Here is a 21,338-nt window from a genome sequence, read left to right as displayed (position 1 = left end):
CTATTGCCTATAACAAGGAAGAAGATTCTGGATTTTTTAAACACTTAACTATTGTATAGTGAGTGAAACCCAGTTGCTTATTTAAATGAAGCAACATAAATGTTTCTTGGACTCATAGATAATGATTTTTTTTTTTTTAAGTGTATCTCCCCACACATCAGTGAGTAACTCAATCCCAGGAGTTTTGCAAACACAGACTAATCAAAAGATTAGGACCATTGTTTAATGTGAAATGTGTTAAAAGTACATGCCTTTATTCTCCTGAGGACATAAAAAGATATTTAGACAAGGCATTTAGGACAGGAAGAATGTTTCCAGGAAAGGGAGGCTATAATCTTTTCTTTCATTAAGCTTTTTTGTAAAATTGCACCTAAAAAAGACTTGGTTTCATTTGCACAGAGATTGTAAAACAGAGCAGTGTCTACATCTTATATTTGTAGCAGTCCATTTATATCCTAAAAGCCCAATTTTGCTGTTTCTAATTACTTTTTGAATAAACTGTCAAAAATATTTAGGTTTATCAACCTAGAGAATGTTTTGTCTGGGCTCAGAGAGATTAGAGAATAAAATGTTTTGTGAATAGGGGTATGGAATTCATTTTCTTATCAAACGTAGAAACACTATGCCCAGAGCGCACCCTGACAAGTATATATTAGGCATTATAAGCGATGGGCTTAAGGACCTCCTGGTCATTTGGAGAAAGACAATCTTTTTATTGTGCTGGCAAAAATGTTTTTGGTTTCCTGCCATTAAACCTAAGTGCCAGTGGAGGTTTGAGCAGAGTTAAAATAGCTTTATACAATATACTCTTTAAGAGAATACCATATATATTTGTTAAGAGTAGTTTTTATTTCCTAAGGAGATGAAAAATTATGTTTCCTCATCATATGTGGGGAATGTGCATAATTATCTCCTCCTGGTCAGATATAAATTTTTCTATCCGCTTTAAACATTCTGCATGTTTCTCGCCTAGTGAGCCAATTTATCAATTGTGAGGGGGGAGGGGGAACCCAGAAGACCCCTACTAATTTCTTCTAAATTGAATAGTAGTTTCATGGAGAAGTTTTCATTTAATTTATATGATCAGATTGAGTTAAGTAGAACCAGACGGTGGGGTTAAACATTTCCATATGTTATAAAGGCCCAGAACTTTTCCTGAAAGGAGACACCATTCTGAATACAGACATTACCTGCTGCTTCCAGAAATGGCTGCAATTACACCCGGGTTTCACCCTCTGCTCAGCTCTATGCGGCTCCTGTGAGCGCACGGAGGAGATGCTGTCCCCCAGCGCTTCCTGTTGCCCTACCTCTGCCATGCTGCTGGACTTCAAAGGCCACCAGATTTTTTCCCCCAGTCCTTGCCACTTGCCTTCATCCTCTGTGTATGGAATGAAGAATTAAGTACATACAGGGAAGGAAGGCAGGATTAAGAAAATTCTGGAAATCTGGTTCCTGGGTTAGAGGCCCTAGTGGGATCTCTACAAACACGGCACAACTCACCCCTTGATATGACATTTTGGTGACTATAACCATCCCCTCTTCATTTTATGCTCCAGAAGTTTGTGAGAACTTAATGAGTCATGAAGAATCCTAATTTCAAATCCAAAGAATCCAAAGTGACGACAACAAAAAATAACAATTGATACCTGAACAAAGGTTAGTATTTGACAATGGATAAAGATTGGTATACCTTCCCTTCCTCGGGGCTTTGTTGACATGAATTGTGAACGTCGTCTTCTCTTACTAATTTTCCAGGCCAAGAAGTAAGTCCTTTGATTTGGCCCCAGACCAAGTCGCCAACGTTGAACGTCCTTGGCCTATAATGTATCAACTCATTTGAAGAAGGGGAATCTGGATTCCTTAGGTCATCTTCACTACTAATGCTTTTAGCATCTGAAGGGCTAGGCACACACCCATTAATGCTTTTGGCATTAAAGTCTCCATTGTAATGGATGTAGTCTTTGACTAGAGAATTTTCCAAACTATTTGAGGAGCTCGGAGACTGCTCCTCTAGGACCAGGTCTTGTCTTGTGGTACTCAGCAGCTCTCCAAAGCCCCGACTCTGTCGAGGTCTGTTCCCATTAATGTGTGCACATCTTTCCACAGTGTTCTCTAGTCTCTCCTTAAAACTCATCATAGTTCTTTTGTAGTTATTATACCTGAAATTTTCCTCCAGAATTTTATCCCCTTGACAGTTTCTTGGTGGTAACAGTACCGGGTGCTGTTCCCCAGGCAGAAATGGCAGTGTAGAGACATTGTTGGACCTTTCGTGACAAGGACTACTGTGGATATGGCCTGGATGATCTAAAAATTCCTCACACTTCCACCTGTTTCGCTCCCCTCCAGGGCTTTGCTCCCCATCCCACTGTTTTTTGGATGTGTGGCAACTTGCTGACTTGAAATATTCAAACCCATCTCCTTCATTTGAGTTTTTCCCATGGTCCAGATTCCTGGGCAGCCGAGCCCCTCTTGCATTCCTCAGCCTACCATCATGATCAACACTGCCCATGTTTCGTCCATGAATGACCGCACTGACAGCACTGGGGAGACTTAACGGGTCACCAATTGAGGCAGTGAAGGCACTCATGGCACTCAGAGCTGGAATGGGGCTGATCTGAGTTGTACTGTTGACTGCAGTGGTGATGACAACCTGCATTCCTTTGCTGGCTGCATCAACAACTGCTTTGTAAATGGCATCTACAGAAGCATCACCTTGGCCACCCACAATGAGGCCATCTTTCACCTGCTGACCAAGAGATGGGTCAATCCTCGGTTGCAACTCACAAGATGTATCTTGGAAAGGTGGAAGTGTAGTGTTTGGATTCTCAGGAAGTGCCGTGAGCCCCGGCTGAGAGCTTATTCTTTTGTTTAGGAGAGCTGCATCTTCCTGCATTCTCACCTTGAAGAAACAGACAGGAAGCAGTGAGAGACAGAAAAGTTTTTAAAGACGTCAAAGAGAAAGACCATAATTTTAAGATTTACCGAAAGGCAAACAAATATAACAAGGAGAGAAATATAAAGAAAGAACAAGGCTCAAAATGTAATAAAAAGTCACTCTGTATAGTAGAATTTATGTCTTGATCATACTTGGGTAGTTTCTTTGGTTGAAATTATTTCATACATTTGTTTTAAAGAACTCATCACTGGGGTGCCTGGGTGGCCCAGTCAGTTGAGCGTCAGACTCTTGGTTTCTGCTCACGTTGTAATCTTGGGTTCTTGGGATCAAACCCCTGGTGAGGGCTCTGTGCTCAGTGGGGAGTTTGGTTCTCTCCTTCTCCCTGTGTCCCTCTCCTTGCTCATGCACTCTCTCTTTTCTCTCTAAAATAAATAAATCTTAAAAAAATAAAAATAAAAGAATGTATTTCTAAAATAAATGAACAAATAAATAAAAAATAAAAAACTCATCATTACCAAACATTTTCTAGAAAAGTTAAAGGTGAGGTGGTTGGACACAAACTGTTTTCAGGTAATGACTCCATGTATTTAAATGTCATTACAGGTTCTGCAAGTTGGGTTTCAGAGAGGCCATCACCAGCACAGCTAAAATTACGAAGGGAACCAGATTTTGGAAAGGAGTTCTAATTCACTGATATTTCTACTGAACTACAACATAAGCTAAAAGAAAATTTTCTCTTTCTCTTTCTTTCTCTCTCTCTCTCTCTCTATATATATATATATATATATATATATATATATACACACACACATTTTTTTCATAACAATAAAATATTTCTGATATGACATTATATTTCTGAAGACTTCAGATAAAGCAGTGACACCTACTCTTCAATCTTACCAGGCTACTGACTGGGGGACACCACCATGCGGTCAGCAATGACAATGGCTCTCTATAGAAGTGATTCTTAATTGGGAAGAGGGGAAGGAAAGGGATGCCCAGCAGGTAAGAATATCAATGGTCAGCACAGGAAGGATGAATGCACTTTGAAAAAGTCCCCAAGGTTATTCTAATTGCACCAACCCCACCTAAAAACTGCTGCTCCGGACCCCTGCTACTTCGGATTTCCTCTTCAATGATTTCTCCCTTCTTGTCTTCACATCTTTTCCCACTAAACCAGAATCTGGGATCCATCAACATATCAACCACTCTCTTGTTATTCTCCCCCTGTCTACACCTACCAGATAAAATCTCAATGTGGGATCAATTTAACTGCCCTTATCTATATCCAGTGAGAATGCTGAGTATCTGTCTAAAAATTTAGGGCTTTCAACTACAGCTGGGGGCTTATTGTTTCCATCAATCTGATGATCCTCAAGTTAGGTATCATTCTCCTTCACAACTGTTCAAATCTTTATCCACTTCTTCAAGCTGGTTGTTACAGCATCTCCAGCACTATTCTTAGTGGATAACCCTTACTTAACAGAGAAAATGGAGTTCACAGGCTAAGAATTCTCATAGTTCTTATACTCTGCTACTCCCTACCCCCTGGCAGCACACACTTTGCAATTATACACGCCTCACATCCTGCCCTGCTTCCCAGTGTTAAGAGGGGCCTCTTGTTTTCTGAGGGTAAGTCCTCTTACTTATGCTCTGATTTCCAAGGCACTCCTCAGGGATTTTGCCTCATTTGTTATCCCTTCTCTTCATTATGTTCAATCTTTTCCACATTTTTTCTTTTTCTGCTCTTAAATTTTTCTTTTTTAGCATACAACCATGTGCATAGCTTCCATATTTTAAAAGTTTGCTCATACTATGTCTGCCTTGGGGCACCACCCTATTTCTCTTATGTTCTTTATGGTTAAGTTTTTGAAAGACTAATCCACACTCTTTAATTCCCAACCTTTTCATCCTTCCATTCACCTTCCATCCATCCTACCACTCCACCAAAACTGCATTCCACCGTCATTGACAATGTCCTAAATCTAGTGGGTTCTCTTCAGGCTTTACCTACTTGTTTGAGATTTTCAGTGACATGGCTGAGTCCTTTTCTTCCCTTCTAAATTATTTTATTACACAAGATGTATATGAATATTTTCTCATTGTCAGAAAAAGATAAAAACGTTCTTTGTCACTCCTCCCCACCCAAACTTGACTCTCGCATCCCACTCTGATTCCAGTCCCTCTCTCAGGAGTAATCAGTGCTGGAATGCATCCTTGCAGACACTTATGTTTAATACACTAAGGTGTGTAGGTACATACCTAGTTTTCTTTCCTTCCTTCTTTCACATAAATGGTAGAGTATTTTAGTATTGTTCTATAATACCACAGTATTAAAGTCTTGCATTCTTGTGGATCTTTCCATATCAGTTATGTAAATCTATCTAAACCTTTTAAAATACTTGACAGAGGGCAGCCCAGGTGGCTCAGCGGTTTAGCGCCACCTTCAGCCCAGGGCGTGATCTTGGAGACCGGGGATCGAGTCCGGCATCAGGAGCCTGCTTCTCCCTCTGCCTGTGTCTCTGCCTATGTCTCTACCTCTCTCTCCCTGTGTTTCTCATGAATAAATAAATAAAATCTTTTAAAAAATACTCAAAAGCCAGATATATCATGATATATTAATTATTTCCTTACTGATGGACGTGGCTTCTAATTTTTGCCACCACAAATCATGTTGTAATGAACATTCTAGCCTGTGCCCTTTTGTTCACAGTTGAAGATTTCTCTAAAATAGATACAAAGAAGTTGAACTTCTGCATTAGAGGATATGTATATTTAAAAACCTGATAAACTATCAAATTACCCTCCCAAAGAACTATATCAGCATACAATCAGACCAACAGTATATCTGAAAGGATCCATTTCCCCACACCACTCTCAGCAAGGGACATCAATCAATCTGATAGACACATTAGTGTTGTAATTTGTATAACTCTGATTACTCTTTTCATATGTTCATTAATAATTTACTTTTCATTTTCTGTGAATTTTCTGTTCATATCTATTGCTCATTTTTCTAATCAATTATCTTTTTTTCTTCCTGATTCATAGGAGCTTTTTTTCTATAATGAATGTCAATTATTTGCCATTATCATGCAAGTATTTTCTGCTGGGTGCCACTTGTCTTTAAGTTTGTTTAGAATACCCTTATCATAGAGAGAATTTAAAGTTTTATATATTCGACCTTATTACTTCTTTTCTTTTTGACTTCTTGATTTTGTGTCTTACTGAAAGAACCTTCTCTACCTCAAGATTATTTTAAAAATACTTCTATATTTTCTCTTTGTATTTATTAAGCATTACTCTTTCCATCTAGTTCCTTAATCTATTAGGAATGTATTTAGCTTGTAGAGCTAAAGGAAGACTAAGTGATGGAAGCCAGGAAGGGCGGTGAGGACTGGGGCTGGCAAGTGAGGCCAAGCCAGCTGGTTAAAGATATGGATTTTAATCATGAGAGCAATGGAAACCACAAAAGGGTTTAAGAGGATCATGTGATCAGTGTTTACTATCAGCTCCAAAAGGACCACTGAGATGCCTCAGACAAAATAAAATAATCTTCACGCAAAAGACTGGAATGTTTAACAATATTCATTATTGGGAAATAATAGTAATTGGAGGTGAGAGGGCACATGACTTCCTTCTCTGGTCTCTTGCCTTCAGTTAAGCATTTTAACAGACCCAGACATTGCCTACACATTGTTTACTATTCAAGGAACCCAGGGAAGAAAGAGTACCTGAAAGTTCTGAAACAAACAAGCCATGGGGTTACTGTTGGCCGGGCAAGGAATTGTGGGCTGTCCTTGAAATGCCTGCAGGTTCTGGTACCCTTGAAGAAGCTGCTGCTGCTGCTGCTGATTTGGAGGAAACATCTGATTGTTGTTTAACAGCGACTGCAGATGAGTCAGTTGATGGTTATTCAAAGTATTGTTTATTGAGGACATGTCACCTATAGTTTGAAAAACATAAAATGTAAGTCAATGTGACTCTTTGGAGATCCTATGCCTCTCTTTGTACCTGAGGATCCCTGAAACAAAAACGGAAAACTAGACTTGACATGGTCATTGTTTTCTCTTTTTCTCCTCAACGTCCTACTAAGTGGTAAATAAAGAGGAGTTTTATTACTCAATTTTATCATTCATAATCAGTTTTTTAATTTTATATTCTGGAGACACTACTTAGTCTTTGCTCTATCCCTATACATTGAGTTTCAGTGTTACATAATTCCTCAAAACTGTTTTTGTTAGAGCACTTGAAACTAAAGGCTGAAATTAGCCCTAAAATGTTTTAGTAATCATAAGTATTTGAGCAAACTATTAAACTATTTGAGCAAACTATTATGAGTGGGTCTCAATAGGCCTTGTTTACAAAATTTAGTTCTCAAGGCACGTCATCAATAAAATAAAAAATAAAAAATAAAATAAAATCAGATTTGGCCTAGAAATACATATTTTGTTTTTAAGTAAAAGGTTTACTATAAGTAAAAGGTTGGTTACCTAAAATTAAAATCATAAAGAAAGCTAACAATACAAAAGAATTCATTGTCATAATCATTAAAATAAATGTTACACAATCAGACGGGATTAGTTAATAACTAAGTTTATACTCAGAATTCAGGTTTAACTTGTTTGAAATTTTATTGAAATTATCTTGAAGACAATGTCATTGTAATTTGTCTTGTAACTTGAAATATGTAAAACTGTAATGCTTTTTAAATTATTTAACTGTTGATTTCAATGCCAAATAGAACTAGAATAAACCATAGCAACTAGTAAACTATATAATTAATAAACTATATTCTAAAGGTGTCCATAAAGCCTAAAAACATATTATTCATAGTTTTTTACCTATTGAAGATGGCCTTGTGGCAATATCAGGTATATCTGCCTGTTTCCAGACTTTATGGACACCATTTATGTACTTAATATTACAGTTACCTGCATGAGTCAGTTGGATATACTTGATATTATTTTCTAACTTTTTTGTGATAGAATAATCTATATGAAGGATTTTGTTTTTAAGCCACAAAGTTCTAAGGAATTATACTATCTGAGGAAATCTAACACAGCTATTGAGACTGTTTCTTTGAACTTGGGCAAAGTTTATCTTTGGATATTTTTATGCCCTGTTTCTCATTTTGCTGGATAAGCATTTAGTTTTGTTTATTTAGGGATCACCTGGAAAAAACACTTCCTCAAGCTGTTTCCATCCACAGTGCAGCTGCTCATACTAACCCTGTGATGCCACACCAACTAAAATTCAAGTAAAAGTTATTTTTAAGATGGACCTGTGCTTTATTGTTTGAAAAATAAGACTCTACTTGGCTTAAGAGAATGATAGGTAGGTTAGGGTTAAGTGGCATCAGAATCAGAAGATCAGAGAAAAGCAGATTAGAATGATATTTAGTACTGCTAGAATAGGGGAAAAGGAAAAAGTCATTTTCATGTTTGTATAACTAGGGATGTGTGTGGGTGTTATTATATTTAGTTCCTTAAGCAAGCTGTGACATAATAAAAACATTTTTTAAAAATAGTGTGACAAAATGGAGTTTTTAAAAAGGAGAAAATAGAATTAGAAAAACGTTTCTTTTGTAAAAATTTGTGAAAAAATTTAACTTACCAAGCAGACCTGTCCCCAGTAGAGGGTTAAGTAGCTGTGGCAGCACAGAGTTACTGTTGAGTTTAGCTGGACCAGGTGTATTCCCAGCATTATTAGATATATTCAGCAATGTTTCTGCCATTGACACCACTGCTGTCCCACCAAGTGTTGAGACAGTCAGTGCTGCCACTGCTGATGATGTAGTGGTTGTGGTAGTGGTTGCCTGGGAGGAAGTTGCTATGGAAACCTCTGGATGATTAGCGGTGTTGGCCGATGCTGAGTTCAGGACACCTCCCAACAGCTGGGGATTCAAGGCCATTAATCCTGAGGCCCCAGTGACAGCTGGGAGGAACAGGGGGTTAAAAGTAGTGTCACTGCCTGCAAAGCTTGGTAAAGGGTTCCCCAGGGGGCTGGTTAAAAGGGTCTCAGCTCGGCTGTTCTCTGACTGATTGCTTGGCAAATGGTCTGGTGGGGCTGTCATCTGTGTTAATGAGGGTAAAGGGGTATTTTGCTGTTGCAAAAGATCTGAGATGGTCAGATTGAAAGATGGCAGGGGAAGCATGGCAGCTGCTTGGGCTTGGTTCTGAAGCAGGGCTGCTAAGAGCTGAAAGTGAACAGGCTGCAATACCTGCCCATCCATGTCACCGGAGAGAAAAGCTAAAGCAGCGTTTACATTCGGGTTGAGAAAACCTAAAGGGTGGAGGTTGATCTCAGACTTGCCTTCTCCTGCTGAAGGCTGGAGGATATTTAATAGATTCTGGTTTAGGAGATGCTGTTGATTCACTGGCAAAGAGATAGGTAGAGAACTGAGGAGGCTGGGGTTCAAGGGGTGTGGAAGATGGTTGTTTGAAGTGCTGTTGGATGGAAAATGAAGTGCGTGCTCCTGGCCAACATAAGGAAAATCACTCCCAATAGGCAGCTGACTCTGCAGTGGGTTTCCAGCTGCGGTGGTAACTATGACGCCATCTTGAAGAACAGATGTTGTCTTTGTGATGGCAGGGTGGTTGGTGCCAGCTATGGCTATGGAGGATGATGGTCCTGAACCGCCTAGAATGAAGAAGGAGAAAAACCAACCGCTTATTAATTACGGATGCCAAGGAAAACGATCCCATACAAATACATTAAGATACATTTCAGTTAATTCATTACATGTCACCTTTGAGGATTTAACTCAGATGAATTGTAATCAGAGAGGAGTTGAAATCTGTTAATAAAACTTAAATTTAACTTTATACTTCCTAATCTACTTTGAGAAAATATATATTGAAGAAGTTTAGAAATATTAAAAAATATTAAGAAATAGCTGTTTCTAACAAATAGCTTGTTTTTCACAAGCTGGACAGGTGAAGAGAGGGAAATCTGTGTTGTAGTTCATTCAACTGACTAGATAAAGGAAACAAGCCTTTATTTTTAGAAAGATACTTTTTCATTTAAGAAAACATTTTGGTCTTTATTTATAATACTGCCTCTTGATTTTAGTGAAAAAAAAAGAACCTGGAATATGCATGAGACTACAAAACAGAAAATAAAAAAATACTGATAAAGAGAACTATTAATATGTTAGTGATAGTGCTTCAGGCCTTTCCCACCTGTATGTTTATACATATGCAGACATATATACATATATTATATATTTTAACAAAAATGGAATCATGCTTCGTAACTTTTTTCTTTTATCAATACATTATTGTGTTAACTTCAGACCATTTTACAACTATCATCTATGAATATACCAAAATTTAATCAATCCACAGTTGAGGATATTTGATTGTTTACAATCAAATTACAATTATTCTAGTAAGCAACAGTATGATAAACATTCTTGTTAATTTAGCTTTGCCAATACACTCAATTATTTTCTAGGGATAAATTCTTAAAAGTGGAATTCCAGGGATAAAAGGGTTTACATATTTTTAAAGCTTTGGATTCATATTCTCAAACTGTCCCACAGCAAAGTTGATCAATGCACATTCCATTAACATTTTTATAAACAGTGTATGGCAGTGTTCATTTCTAACCAACACTGTATTTTATCATTTTTTTAAATCTTTGTCACTCTGATAGCATAAAGATACTCTGCATTTAGCATTCCTTAAATCAGACCAAATGCTACCACCTAAATAGCATTTTTAATCTTTTTTTTTAGCATTCTTAATCTTGAAAGTCTTATGCTTGAGTGAAAATTCAAGAAACTTAATATTTAAAAATATAAACTTTCAGTTGTTTATTATAATCCTTTTAGTTGTTCTCACAATAGAGATAAGCTGCACAATAGAATTACTACCTGGAGGACTTTAAACAAACAAACAAACAAACAAACAAACAAAAACAATGCCTGGGCCCTATCCCAGATAAGTCGAAAACTCATCTCTTGGGAGTAGAGCCTGGGCAGTAGTATTCTTTGAAATCACCCCTGGTGATTCAGATGCACAAGAGATGGGGTAGGAGAATCACATTCTGTTGAAAAGGAACCTACAGTCATATTTTTCATAAAAGGTCTTTCTCTAAAGAGATGCATTATGTAACATATGCATTGAGCAAATACTGTTACAGGCTTATGCATTTAACTTTATATTAAACATGTATATGATGTAATGAACAACATCAGTGTTATTGAAAATCTAAAGTAATTCTAACACTGTACTGCTGTGCTACGCCATAAAAAACTTTATATTTGATCATGTTACCATTGAGGCCTGTCCAAATACAAATACACAGAAATGTTTCCATAGTTGTAGTAGTATTGCAAATATAATTTTATATTCTTTTTGTTTTCTTCTAACAGAATAACACCAGAATTTTTCCTTTTTTTTGAATTTTTCCTTTTTGATATACAGACATTTCTACTAATATTTTTAACCTTGTAACATACGGATTGATCATATTTATTGAATCATTCTGATAAAGTTTGGCATTTATATTTTCATTTTTTCATCATTATATGTAACACAGGTATGAACATCTTCCGGCATATGATACCTTGCTACTTTTGAATTTTTCCTCAGGAAAAACTGGTATGAGTGGCATGATTGTTGTGAGAATCAAAAATAGGTAAGTGAAAGGCTCGTAATGTGTAAAGTCTGTACAAGTAAAAGGAGCAATCATTGTCAGCATTATTATTTACATTAGTAATTGTAGTTAGTAGTGGTGATATAGTAATAGTAATAAGAATACATCAGTATAATCCAACACACCTTCTAGAATATCGCTATATTGCACGACTGCAATTTTTTCCAGGTGTCAGGTCTGTTTTTTTAAGTTCTCCATATTTCATTTCAAGAATGAGATAAAAAACCCTCTGTTTAAAAGTATATAAATATTTATAAAATATTATTATGAAACAATGACTATGTTCACAAAGAGCAGAGTAAGAACATTTCGAATGTTGAAGCAGGCATATGGTGTACAATTCTTTAAATGTTAATTCAGATTTGTAATAAAACAATCAACACCTTAAACATTTCATTGCTTCTGAAAATTAGCTATTTCCATAAATAGGCACTATGCTTTATTTGCATTTGGAAACCATTTTTTTAAACAAGGTAATAACAACTCTTATTTACTGGTAATCACTATCTGTGGCCTTTCTCCTCATCTGCTAACCAATAATGACATATTTAAAGGTACAGATCACCATTTCTCTAACCGCAGTCAGAGCATACATTTTCAAAATACTCTATCAAGGCTTTGTAGATGTACGGTTTCCTTAGAGGTTACTGTCATTCATATTTTTGTCTTTTTTTTTTTTTATATGAGAAGCATCCATATTTAGGATTCAAGAAAGTAGCCATTTGGGGACATTATTCTACAAGTTCTCTATTTAAACATTCTTGAGGAATGACAATAAAGAAATATGGTTACTCTGTGTGTATTTTTGTATTACAAACAAGAAGGTGGTGAACATCCCAAACTTCTTAAGGGTAATATGTAAATCAAGGCATATTTTTTATTTTCTCCAATTTTCAACAACAAACAAGAATGCTCTGTTGAACAAAAGGATAGAAATGGTGATACAAAACAATGAAAACAAAAACAGCATGCTGCCCTTTTCTTGCAGAAAGTCAGAGTTTAGGAAAAGAGATAAATGCACAAAACTCCCAGTCCTTCTTTTTCCTCTCTCAAATACACATTTATTGAGAGCTTCTATGGATCAGGAAATTTTAAAGCTCTATTCATACAGCTCGTGTAACTGATAGTGCAATATGCTAAGAGATTTAACAGGTATATAGCAAGAGGACAACTATAAAAGTGAAGGTGTAGGGTAAACTAAGTGAGTGGTAACATTTGTTTGGGGATTTGAGAGTGGACAAGGAGATAATAAAGTGCATGGAGGTATGCATCCTGAAAACAAACAGATGTGACTGAAAATATTGTAAGCTGCTTTCCACACACCTCTACCCTCCCACCATAGATAGACAAAGTAGCACAGAAATTCGAAATCATCTTTCTAAACCCTTTAAGGCAAGGATCACTTCTTATTTCCAAGGCCTAACGTGGACTTTAACACCTAGTTGGTATTCCAAAAATGTTGGTTGAATCAATCTATTAAGATTAAAAAAAAAAATCTGCTTTCAACTTCTAGAAATCAGAGCTTTTGATGCTGTGTGTGTAGCATGTGTGTATGGGAAGTAAGGGAGAGAATACCACCCATTTGTGGAGAAAGGGAAAATTGACTCTCCAGTGTTTGTCCACAGCTGGGAGATAAGAGACAGGAAAGAAGATCCTTAGAAGAGAACAAGTTACTTTAGACTCTCATGTGTTCCAGGCAGTTAAAAATCCTCTTATGGAGGAAAAGGTCCATCCCAAAGTACTCTGAGTTCTTCAAGCCACTCAGTAATGCTTAGGGTCATCCAGAGGACCTTGGATTTTTATATCTGGAGCAAAATTGGAGATTGCTTATTTCTGAACCACTTAATCTTGAATAGGCACTCTGGCAGACCTACTTCATAGTTCTGCATAAAAACCATATGGTCTCTTGAAGTATGTGGGGAAAAATGTTTTCTTAGAGCTGAATTTTTTTTTTCCAGCCAAGATGTTTTTGTGCTTAAACTAATGAAAGGGACAGTTGCTAAATTTTTTTTTTTTTTAAAGCAAACTATTCACAAAACATTTAGCAGTTTAACAACCAAAAGGCAGCTGGGGCTTGGAACAAGTTAGTGAGTTGGAGAAGTCCTTTAATGGGAAAAAATGATTATTTTACACCAGCCAGCAGCACCATAAACTGGCATAATCTCTTTCTCATTGTCTGTTGATTTTAATGAAGCCGAGATAAGACTGGAAAGCCACCCAGATAAACTTTCCTGGTGTGAGAGCATGTGCCCTAGACACCCAATCGGAGATTGAGATAAACCAGGACAATCAGGAAAGGACAGTGGTGGCTTGCCCAGTGGGGTAGATTTCCAGATATAAACAGTACTCTTTGTCCACACATGTAATTTGATGTGTGTCAGTGTATATGTGTCTGTACATACCGAAATAGCACCACTAAACAATTTTTTAGGAGTTTTAAATGATTTTTTTTATGATTACTAGTTTGTCTCCTTAAAAAAAACTTGCTTTTTAAAACAAGGCAAAATCTACCTCTTTAGACTTATTTCTCTCATCACCGATATTCTTTAAGAAAAGTCATTGTTCATATTATCCTAAACTCTTCTATGGTTGGCTCTTAAGTATTAATATTGCTGGACATGTCTTTGTATGGGCACAGATTTGACAAGTACACAAATAAGTGTTTTAAAAATGTCATTACACCAGTTTGATCTATATTTCCAATTTAGAATAAAAATGACTTTATGTTAGAAAATTTTTTCTAAGTGAATATGCCCAAATTCTAAGTTGATATACCCAAATACTGATTTATATTCATAAAAATTCAAGAACTAAGAAATGAGTCATATAAAAGATACACCTTCGCCATTTGACCTTTATCATTTGCTTTGGCAAGTATACTTTAAATGCAAACAAGGTCAATGGTAATCCTTAATAAAAATGAATGCTTGTAGAAGCAAGGGAAAACATCATACTCTAGTGAATAAATGTAACTCATTTTTTAATCCCATGAAAATAGTAACATTTTCTCCTCTATATTTAAGGGATTGATTAAAAAAAATAGATAACTTGTATGAGAAGTCTACATCTTCCAACAAGATATTATTTTAATGGCATGGTGTATGTATTTACAAAAATACATCAATTTCAATCCATGTGCTTTGGATCCTGATGTAAATTCCTAGCATTCCTTTACCAGAAGTAGGCAGGAAGACCTACGGACTAGTGGCTGTTTGTTCCCTAAAAGGAAGGGAGGGAGGGACCCCAAATCAAAGTGCTCACAGAAGAAGAGGGGGAAGGGATCCTCGGCAGTATCTAAGGAAATGCTCTCCACCCTTAGCAGGGCTAACCTGCTGGGAAGGAGGAAAGCTGGTGGAAGAGATGCAGCTTGAATATTGGAATATGTTTGAGTCATCATGACTGTATCAAGATCAGTCTTGTGTTGGTAATGGCGTCAGACAAAAAAAAAAAAAAAAGAGAGACAGATGTGATTTTTTTTTTTGCTACTGATCATTTCTATTTCTTTAACACAGAGAATCACTGCGAAAACTTAAAATAAATGCAAAAATGCTTGAGAGCTTGAGATTTTCCATTGTTTACTCAAGTAACAAAAGTTTTTTTTTTTTTTTTACAAATCCTTTTTATCACATTAAAAAAATACTTATTGTAAGGAAACAAATATTGAGAAATGAGGTTAAATCCCTTGCTTAGTGAGATTTCTGCTCTCTGAATATGGGGGTAGAGTCACAATTAAAAATTAAAAAAAAATGCTTCAATATTCCATTCAGAAGTTTTCTCACCTTATGTTGTTTAATGAGCAGAGTAAACTGAGTTTCTAAGTTATAAATACAGTTAACTTTGAATTCTTCCATTGTATACTACTTTATCTGTAGTGCTGTAAGTGCTTAGCACATACTAAGTGCTCAATAATTATTTGCTGAGTTAATTACCTTAGGGATATTCTAAGACAGTTTAGGCCTATTTGGGGCTGCAAAACCAACTTAGAATGCCCCAACCATTATATTTTGATAAATGAAATAGAAAAATAAAAGAATATATTGTATAACTGGGGTATTATTTTGTGTAAACTGTTTCTGTATATATATATATATATACACACACACACATATAAACAGAAATATAATATATATATACACACACACACATATAAACAGAAATATAATATAAATATAAAAAATATATATTTTAAAATGTTTATATATTTAAATATATAAATAAAATACATCTCTAGTATAAATAAAATATATACACATATAAGTACTAAATTATATATAAAATTATATATTATATATTATATATACACAGTGGGTCGTGTTGCATTAGTGGGTGATAAAATCATTTCAGTGGGTCATGACTGTCTTAGAGGAAAAAAAGTAGAGTAAGATATGATTAGAATGGGATCAAAAAGGTCAGGGTGCATCACATAAGATTTTTAAGGAAACTTTTGTTATACATTAAAAACATATCTGTAGTGGATTATAATGCAAGTTAGTTTCTCACAGTAAGAAGAAATACCAAAAGGTCTCTGGGTTGCTCAACTTTATGGAGTTGTGTTCCAGGAAGCATGTTTATCAGGCTATATAGTGTGAGAGGTGTCCCTGTGGAGTTGCGCAGCACAAGAGTCCTGCTCTAGGGTCTCTATGGTAAACACTCTCCCTTATACCTGTACCCATGGGTCTCTGAAATTTCCTGGAGCAGCTCTCCCCCAGGAGTACCTCAGCTACTCCTTCAGACTTCTGTCATTTAGTTCCATTTTTAATCTGTAAGGTGAGTTGTTACTTTGAATTTTCAAGAAGTGTAATCCTTACAAAATAATTTTTACTTTACTCTTTGCTTGATTGGCATTAATGTTGTTTGATGAAAGTTCCTATAAAGGAAAAACTTCTATGATTTATCTAGTACTACATGCATGTGGAAATGAAATCTATTTTGTTAATACCACAGAAATGGTTTTAAGCATGATTTCTAATGAGTTAAATTCTTGTAGAGTTAACATTTACTGCCTAGAATTTGGGCACTTTTAGAAGCTGCGTCAATGTTTTCAGACCACTTGATTTTAGTAAATAATAGCTTAGGCATGTCCTAGGGAACTGAAGGATTTCTAGTGATTTTATAAGTGAGTTCAGTGTATTGCAATGGAATAAAATTCTCCCAATTTTCACACTGGGACAATTTATTTCTTGAAAGGTACAAAATAGATCATTGAATCAGCAAACATATCACACCACTCTGAGTTCTGTTTTCACCTTTGATTATACATACTCAATATCTAAAGTCAAACATTTTTTAACTCCTTCTTTTGTACACAAGGAAACATTAAACCTGGAATATGTAAACAAAACAAGTGGTGTAACCCTGATAATAGGAAACCTTCTTAAACAGCAAGACATTGTTGTAAAAATATCTTACAGCAAAGAAGAAATGGCTCATTTTGCAAAAACTTAACTGAAAGAACAGACATAGATTTTTATCACACAATCAATAATTTAATAGAGTTTTGGTATTTGGTTAAAAAACAGAGCAGAAGGCAACTTTGAACCTAGAAGCCTTGTGCATCAGATGAGGGATAAAATCTGGAGCACTTAAAAATTTGGGTGGAAATACTTTTAATAGCAACTATTATTAATTCAGTCACAACCTGAAAGGAGCCTTTGCCCTTTACTCTACATTAGTCTCTCTACAATGAGAAGATTATTTCTACACAGACTTCCGGTACCCTGAGAGGGCTAACTTCTATAGTACAATCCACCCTAAGCCCTTTATCCCATAATCTTTTTGCACTTGTAACTTCAAATGTCGGAAATGATGATTTCCCTTTATTTTCTTTACTGGCATGTTCTGAGAATAAATAAATACAAAGCACAAAAAACCAAGCTCATTACTTTGCAGTTTTACCCAGTGTTTTTCTTTGGTCTCTATTTCATTCTCTTATACCTACCATATCAGTGGCTGTACTGAATTTCAATCAAATGCATTTTGTGCTGAAAGAAGAACACTTTCTTTTCCAGAGTTTAAAAAAATATGTATAAATATCCATGAACATATATTCACTCATGGGTTTATTTATGTTCTTGTTAGTTAATGTATCTCTTTAAGAGTTAAGGCAAATCAATGTTCAACTTATTTTCTCTTCTGGTACAAACGCATGCTCTGCCTCTTCAGAGGATTATATTTTCATGTGTTTAGAAGAGTTGATAAAATGTTTTTTATTGAAAAAATAATAAGCAACTATAAAAGGGCTTTTAAAGCGAAAAAGTTGTATTTAATGATTATCACATTGGAGAGGGTAAGGTTCAGTTATTAAGTTGGTGAGCAGAGTAGTCTAAATTTTTTGCTTCTTTGAAAATAGTGAAAAACCATAGGCCACATGGACACTGACGGGACGAGGTCCTCTGCAGAGGCCAGGGTTACTGGCATGTGGGGTTTTGTTCTATGGCCAGCAAGTGGGCAGCAGTCAGGAGGCACGGGCCTGATAAAATTTGCCAGTTGAGGGCACTTGATTTTGGATTCCTCTCTAAACCCAAACACAACAGGACATGTGCTGGAACCACTTAAACTGCTGGAACTTGGCTCTCTTCATACATGGAAAGTTGCTTTAAATGTACACTACTGATGGACTTCAGAACATACCTGCATTCAGCAGTGTGAGTGTTTGGACTGAGAATCAGGAACTTTGGGGTTTGGTTGCCAGATCCACCAGAGCTTTGCTTTACAACTGGAGGAATGTCAGCAAGTATCCTACTGGTCATTTTCTAAATCTGTTACATGGAAATATTAAACTTTACTTGTCATTTGATGTCCAAAAAGTTAATAGAAACCTGTAAACTTTACAATGCAAAGTGTTCAGAGAGCTTTCATGGGAAGACAATTTCAAACCACCAAATAGAATTAATAAAGCCTTGTATATTCTTAAATTTTAGAAATATTTTCTAAGTATTTTATATCTTTTATCTGATTTTCAAAAATGACTTCTGCCTCCAATTCCCATACTTGAGATGTAATACATTTTTAAATGTGTCCCATGGCCTAATTCACATATAGGCCTAAAAAAAAAAAAATCAGTATTTGGGTTGTTTATAACAGAAAAACTCTCTTTAGATGAAGTTTCTTAAAAAATAAATTACCAATCGAATTAAGTGTTCTCAAAGCAGGTGATTACTCCACTTAATTGAGGTCTTACTGTAACATTTTTGAACTGCTTAGGAGAGTGGAAAAGGCACTGGATCGAGCAGGTCACTTGAGTTCTGTCCAGGTTCCGTTACCAAAGGGAAGAGAACATGTTCCCGTGGGGGCTCTTTCACCCTTGCTGGGTTAGATCATGCTTGGAAGGGCAGAACCAGCATCTGCATAGTTGCCTCCTTCAAAGATCTACCAGGAAACCCATTCGTATCTGATCAAGTGAGGTGATACGAATTCATTAAATGTCACCAAATGTGATTCACAATCAAGGGGCAGTTCTCTTGATAGTTTGGACATTTCAACTGTGTTGACACATACACCCTAATCATTATACACTGTGAGACCAGAGTCCAGAGAGAAGGCAAAAATAACTGACTAAAAGTGCATCAAAAGTTTACAAATGTGGCTTTTAACACACAGTGATGTGCTTTAATTCACTATCTGTTGAGCATTTTCAAAGATTTTGAAACTGAAAACAGCATTTTTGACTACTACATGTTTTAAATGAAGAGCTTACACAGTTGGGAAGAAAGGGTTTTAGCATCATTTGAACCTGAGTTCAGGTCTTAATTCAGTTATGCATGATCTTGGACAGCTATTTACGTTCTCCAATGCTCATTCATCTCTAAAATGGGGGCAATAATACCTTATACTTTGGAAAACTATACAAATTAGAAATAATATGGGTAAATCAGCTGGGACACAATAAGTACTCGATAGCTGTAAGCAACATTTTAGGAATAAAATGTGTTTTTCTTCTGATGTCTTACTGGTATGCTAGGAATACGTAGCAGAAGTTACAGGGATAGCTTGACTGTCATCTGCTAGCTCACTCTGCATGCCTAGCCTTGGTACTTATTTGATAGGTGAATAAATGTCAGTGTAAATAAATATTTAGGCTAAGCAATTATAATGACAGTCCATTCAGTTGATACAGTTTACTGTGTATCAAAAAGAAACGGCATTAGAGACCTCTTCAATATTTAACTCAACAAAAGAATTACATTAATTAGTAAATCTACCCATTTTCACAACCAGCTGCACATCAGATCTATGCACATTAATTAGTATTTAATTTTATTAGATTTCATATTTTAAAAATTCTTACTGACCTAGATTTTTATCAAGTAGATGCTTTCTGTTAGCTTACACATGATTGGTCGCATCCATATCATTACTAGACATTTATTCTTGTCCCAGTTAGTTATTTCTATGCTAACACTTTTCTCATATTAATACATTTTCAACCTGTGTGTTTGACACTCCCAGCACTTGCAATCCAGATCTGACACTCTACAGAAGTGCATGGAACAAGAGAATACATGTCTAAGATTATTTAAGTCCATTAACTTAACATTCAGAAGAAACAAAAATATAAATAAATGTTGGTCTTTTCCATTATGGATGAACTTAAATACATCACTAATAAAATATATACACTTTGCAATATGAACTCAGACCTGAAACAAAGTAAGTTGAGGTAAGGGGTATCAATTATGTAAAGATATATAATACAAGGAGACTAAACGATGTCTCATCTAAATGACTGAAGGCATGCTTAATAAATACGGGATATCTTAAAATAGCTACAGATTTTATGTGGCTTTAATCTCCTAAAAGCATAAGATTAAATTTTCACTTGTGTGGAATTATTTAAAAAGGAATATGAGTCATTGAAAAGTTGGAAGCCCCTTTGGAATAAGGATCCTGTTAAACACATACAAAATAGTTCCATGAGATTTTTCTAGGCTAAGAATATCAAGAAGGCACTAATCATTTTGATTATCTTCTCCACCGTATATTCTTTTTAACACAAGAGGGTCAATGAGCAGTTCTTCATTAAACACTGACATCCAGACATAAAACGTAACACAAGTTGTGGAGGATGGCAGGTGTAAGTAGTGACACCAGGAAGGAAAAACACTGGATTTTACTATCAGCAACACAGACATGAAGTTCTAATGCTTCTCCAGCATGATGGTATATTACAGTCTATACATATCTATACAATAGCTTATTAGTAAAAGCCTCAGCAGTTTTCTCATTTCCAGTAACAATTTGGTTGGCAAAGCCCACTGTTTTCATATCTGAATAATACTGTCCCTACAATTATCTTTCCTTTCCTCCCTGTCATTTCCTACAAACCTCTGAAATCATCAGTGTTGGATTTTGAATATTCTTTCTAACACTTCCATGATCAAATTTTCTGATGTCTCAAAGAATTTACCTCTTTTGTGCTTCTTTATGATTTTTAAAACAATTTCTGATGATTCTATTGCACAAAACACAAATCTTTCTAATGTGTTTACTTTTAAATAAATTTGTCTCCTTCATTATAGTGGATGATGAGATATAACAAATTTGGGTTCAAAACCTTAATGTCAATGGTAAAAATAATGGTTAACTTCTACAAGAGAATTGTAAAACAGTTTCAAGATCAAAAATTCTGGAAATCAGGTTTTCAAGCCTTTTTTTATTAGAAAACTTAAATTATTACCTTTTTTAAAAGGGAGTAGCCAATATCCATTTTTGAATTTTCTCAAACAAATAATAATAAAGGATAGCAAACTAGGATAAGAGAACACATTAGAAGGCAGCT

General features: G+C 35.6%; 1 protein-coding gene across 9 annotated transcripts in view; it reads right to left on the bottom strand.

The window, feature by feature from the left end:
• MBD5 (methyl-CpG binding domain protein 5) overlaps positions 1–21,338 on the bottom strand; it is a 438,997-nt gene that overhangs the window by 29,271 nt on the left and 388,388 nt on the right. For 7 of the 9 annotated variants that reach the window (XM_041739751.1, XM_041739750.1, XM_041739753.1 and 4 more), the window contains 3 exons: positions 8,513–9,538; positions 6,631–6,842; positions 1,691–2,899 (listed from right to left, as the gene is read on the bottom strand). In XM_041739751.1, the coding sequence (XP_041595685.1) occupies positions 1,691–2,899; positions 6,631–6,842; positions 8,513–9,538 (2,447 nt within the window). The remainder of the gene's footprint in view (positions 1–1,690; positions 2,900–6,630; positions 6,843–8,512; positions 9,539–21,338) is intronic. The other 2 variants (XM_041739756.1, XM_041739757.1) reach the window with 2 other exon arrangements.

The sequence above is a fragment of the Vulpes lagopus genome, chromosome 24 (genome assembly GCF_018345385.1).
Source record: "Vulpes lagopus strain Blue_001 chromosome 24, ASM1834538v1, whole genome shotgun sequence".
NCBI classification, from domain to species: Eukaryota; Metazoa; Chordata; class Mammalia; order Carnivora; family Canidae; genus Vulpes; species Vulpes lagopus.
The sequence above is the reverse complement of the archived record's forward strand: the minus strand, read 5'-3'. Positions and strand labels throughout refer to the sequence as shown.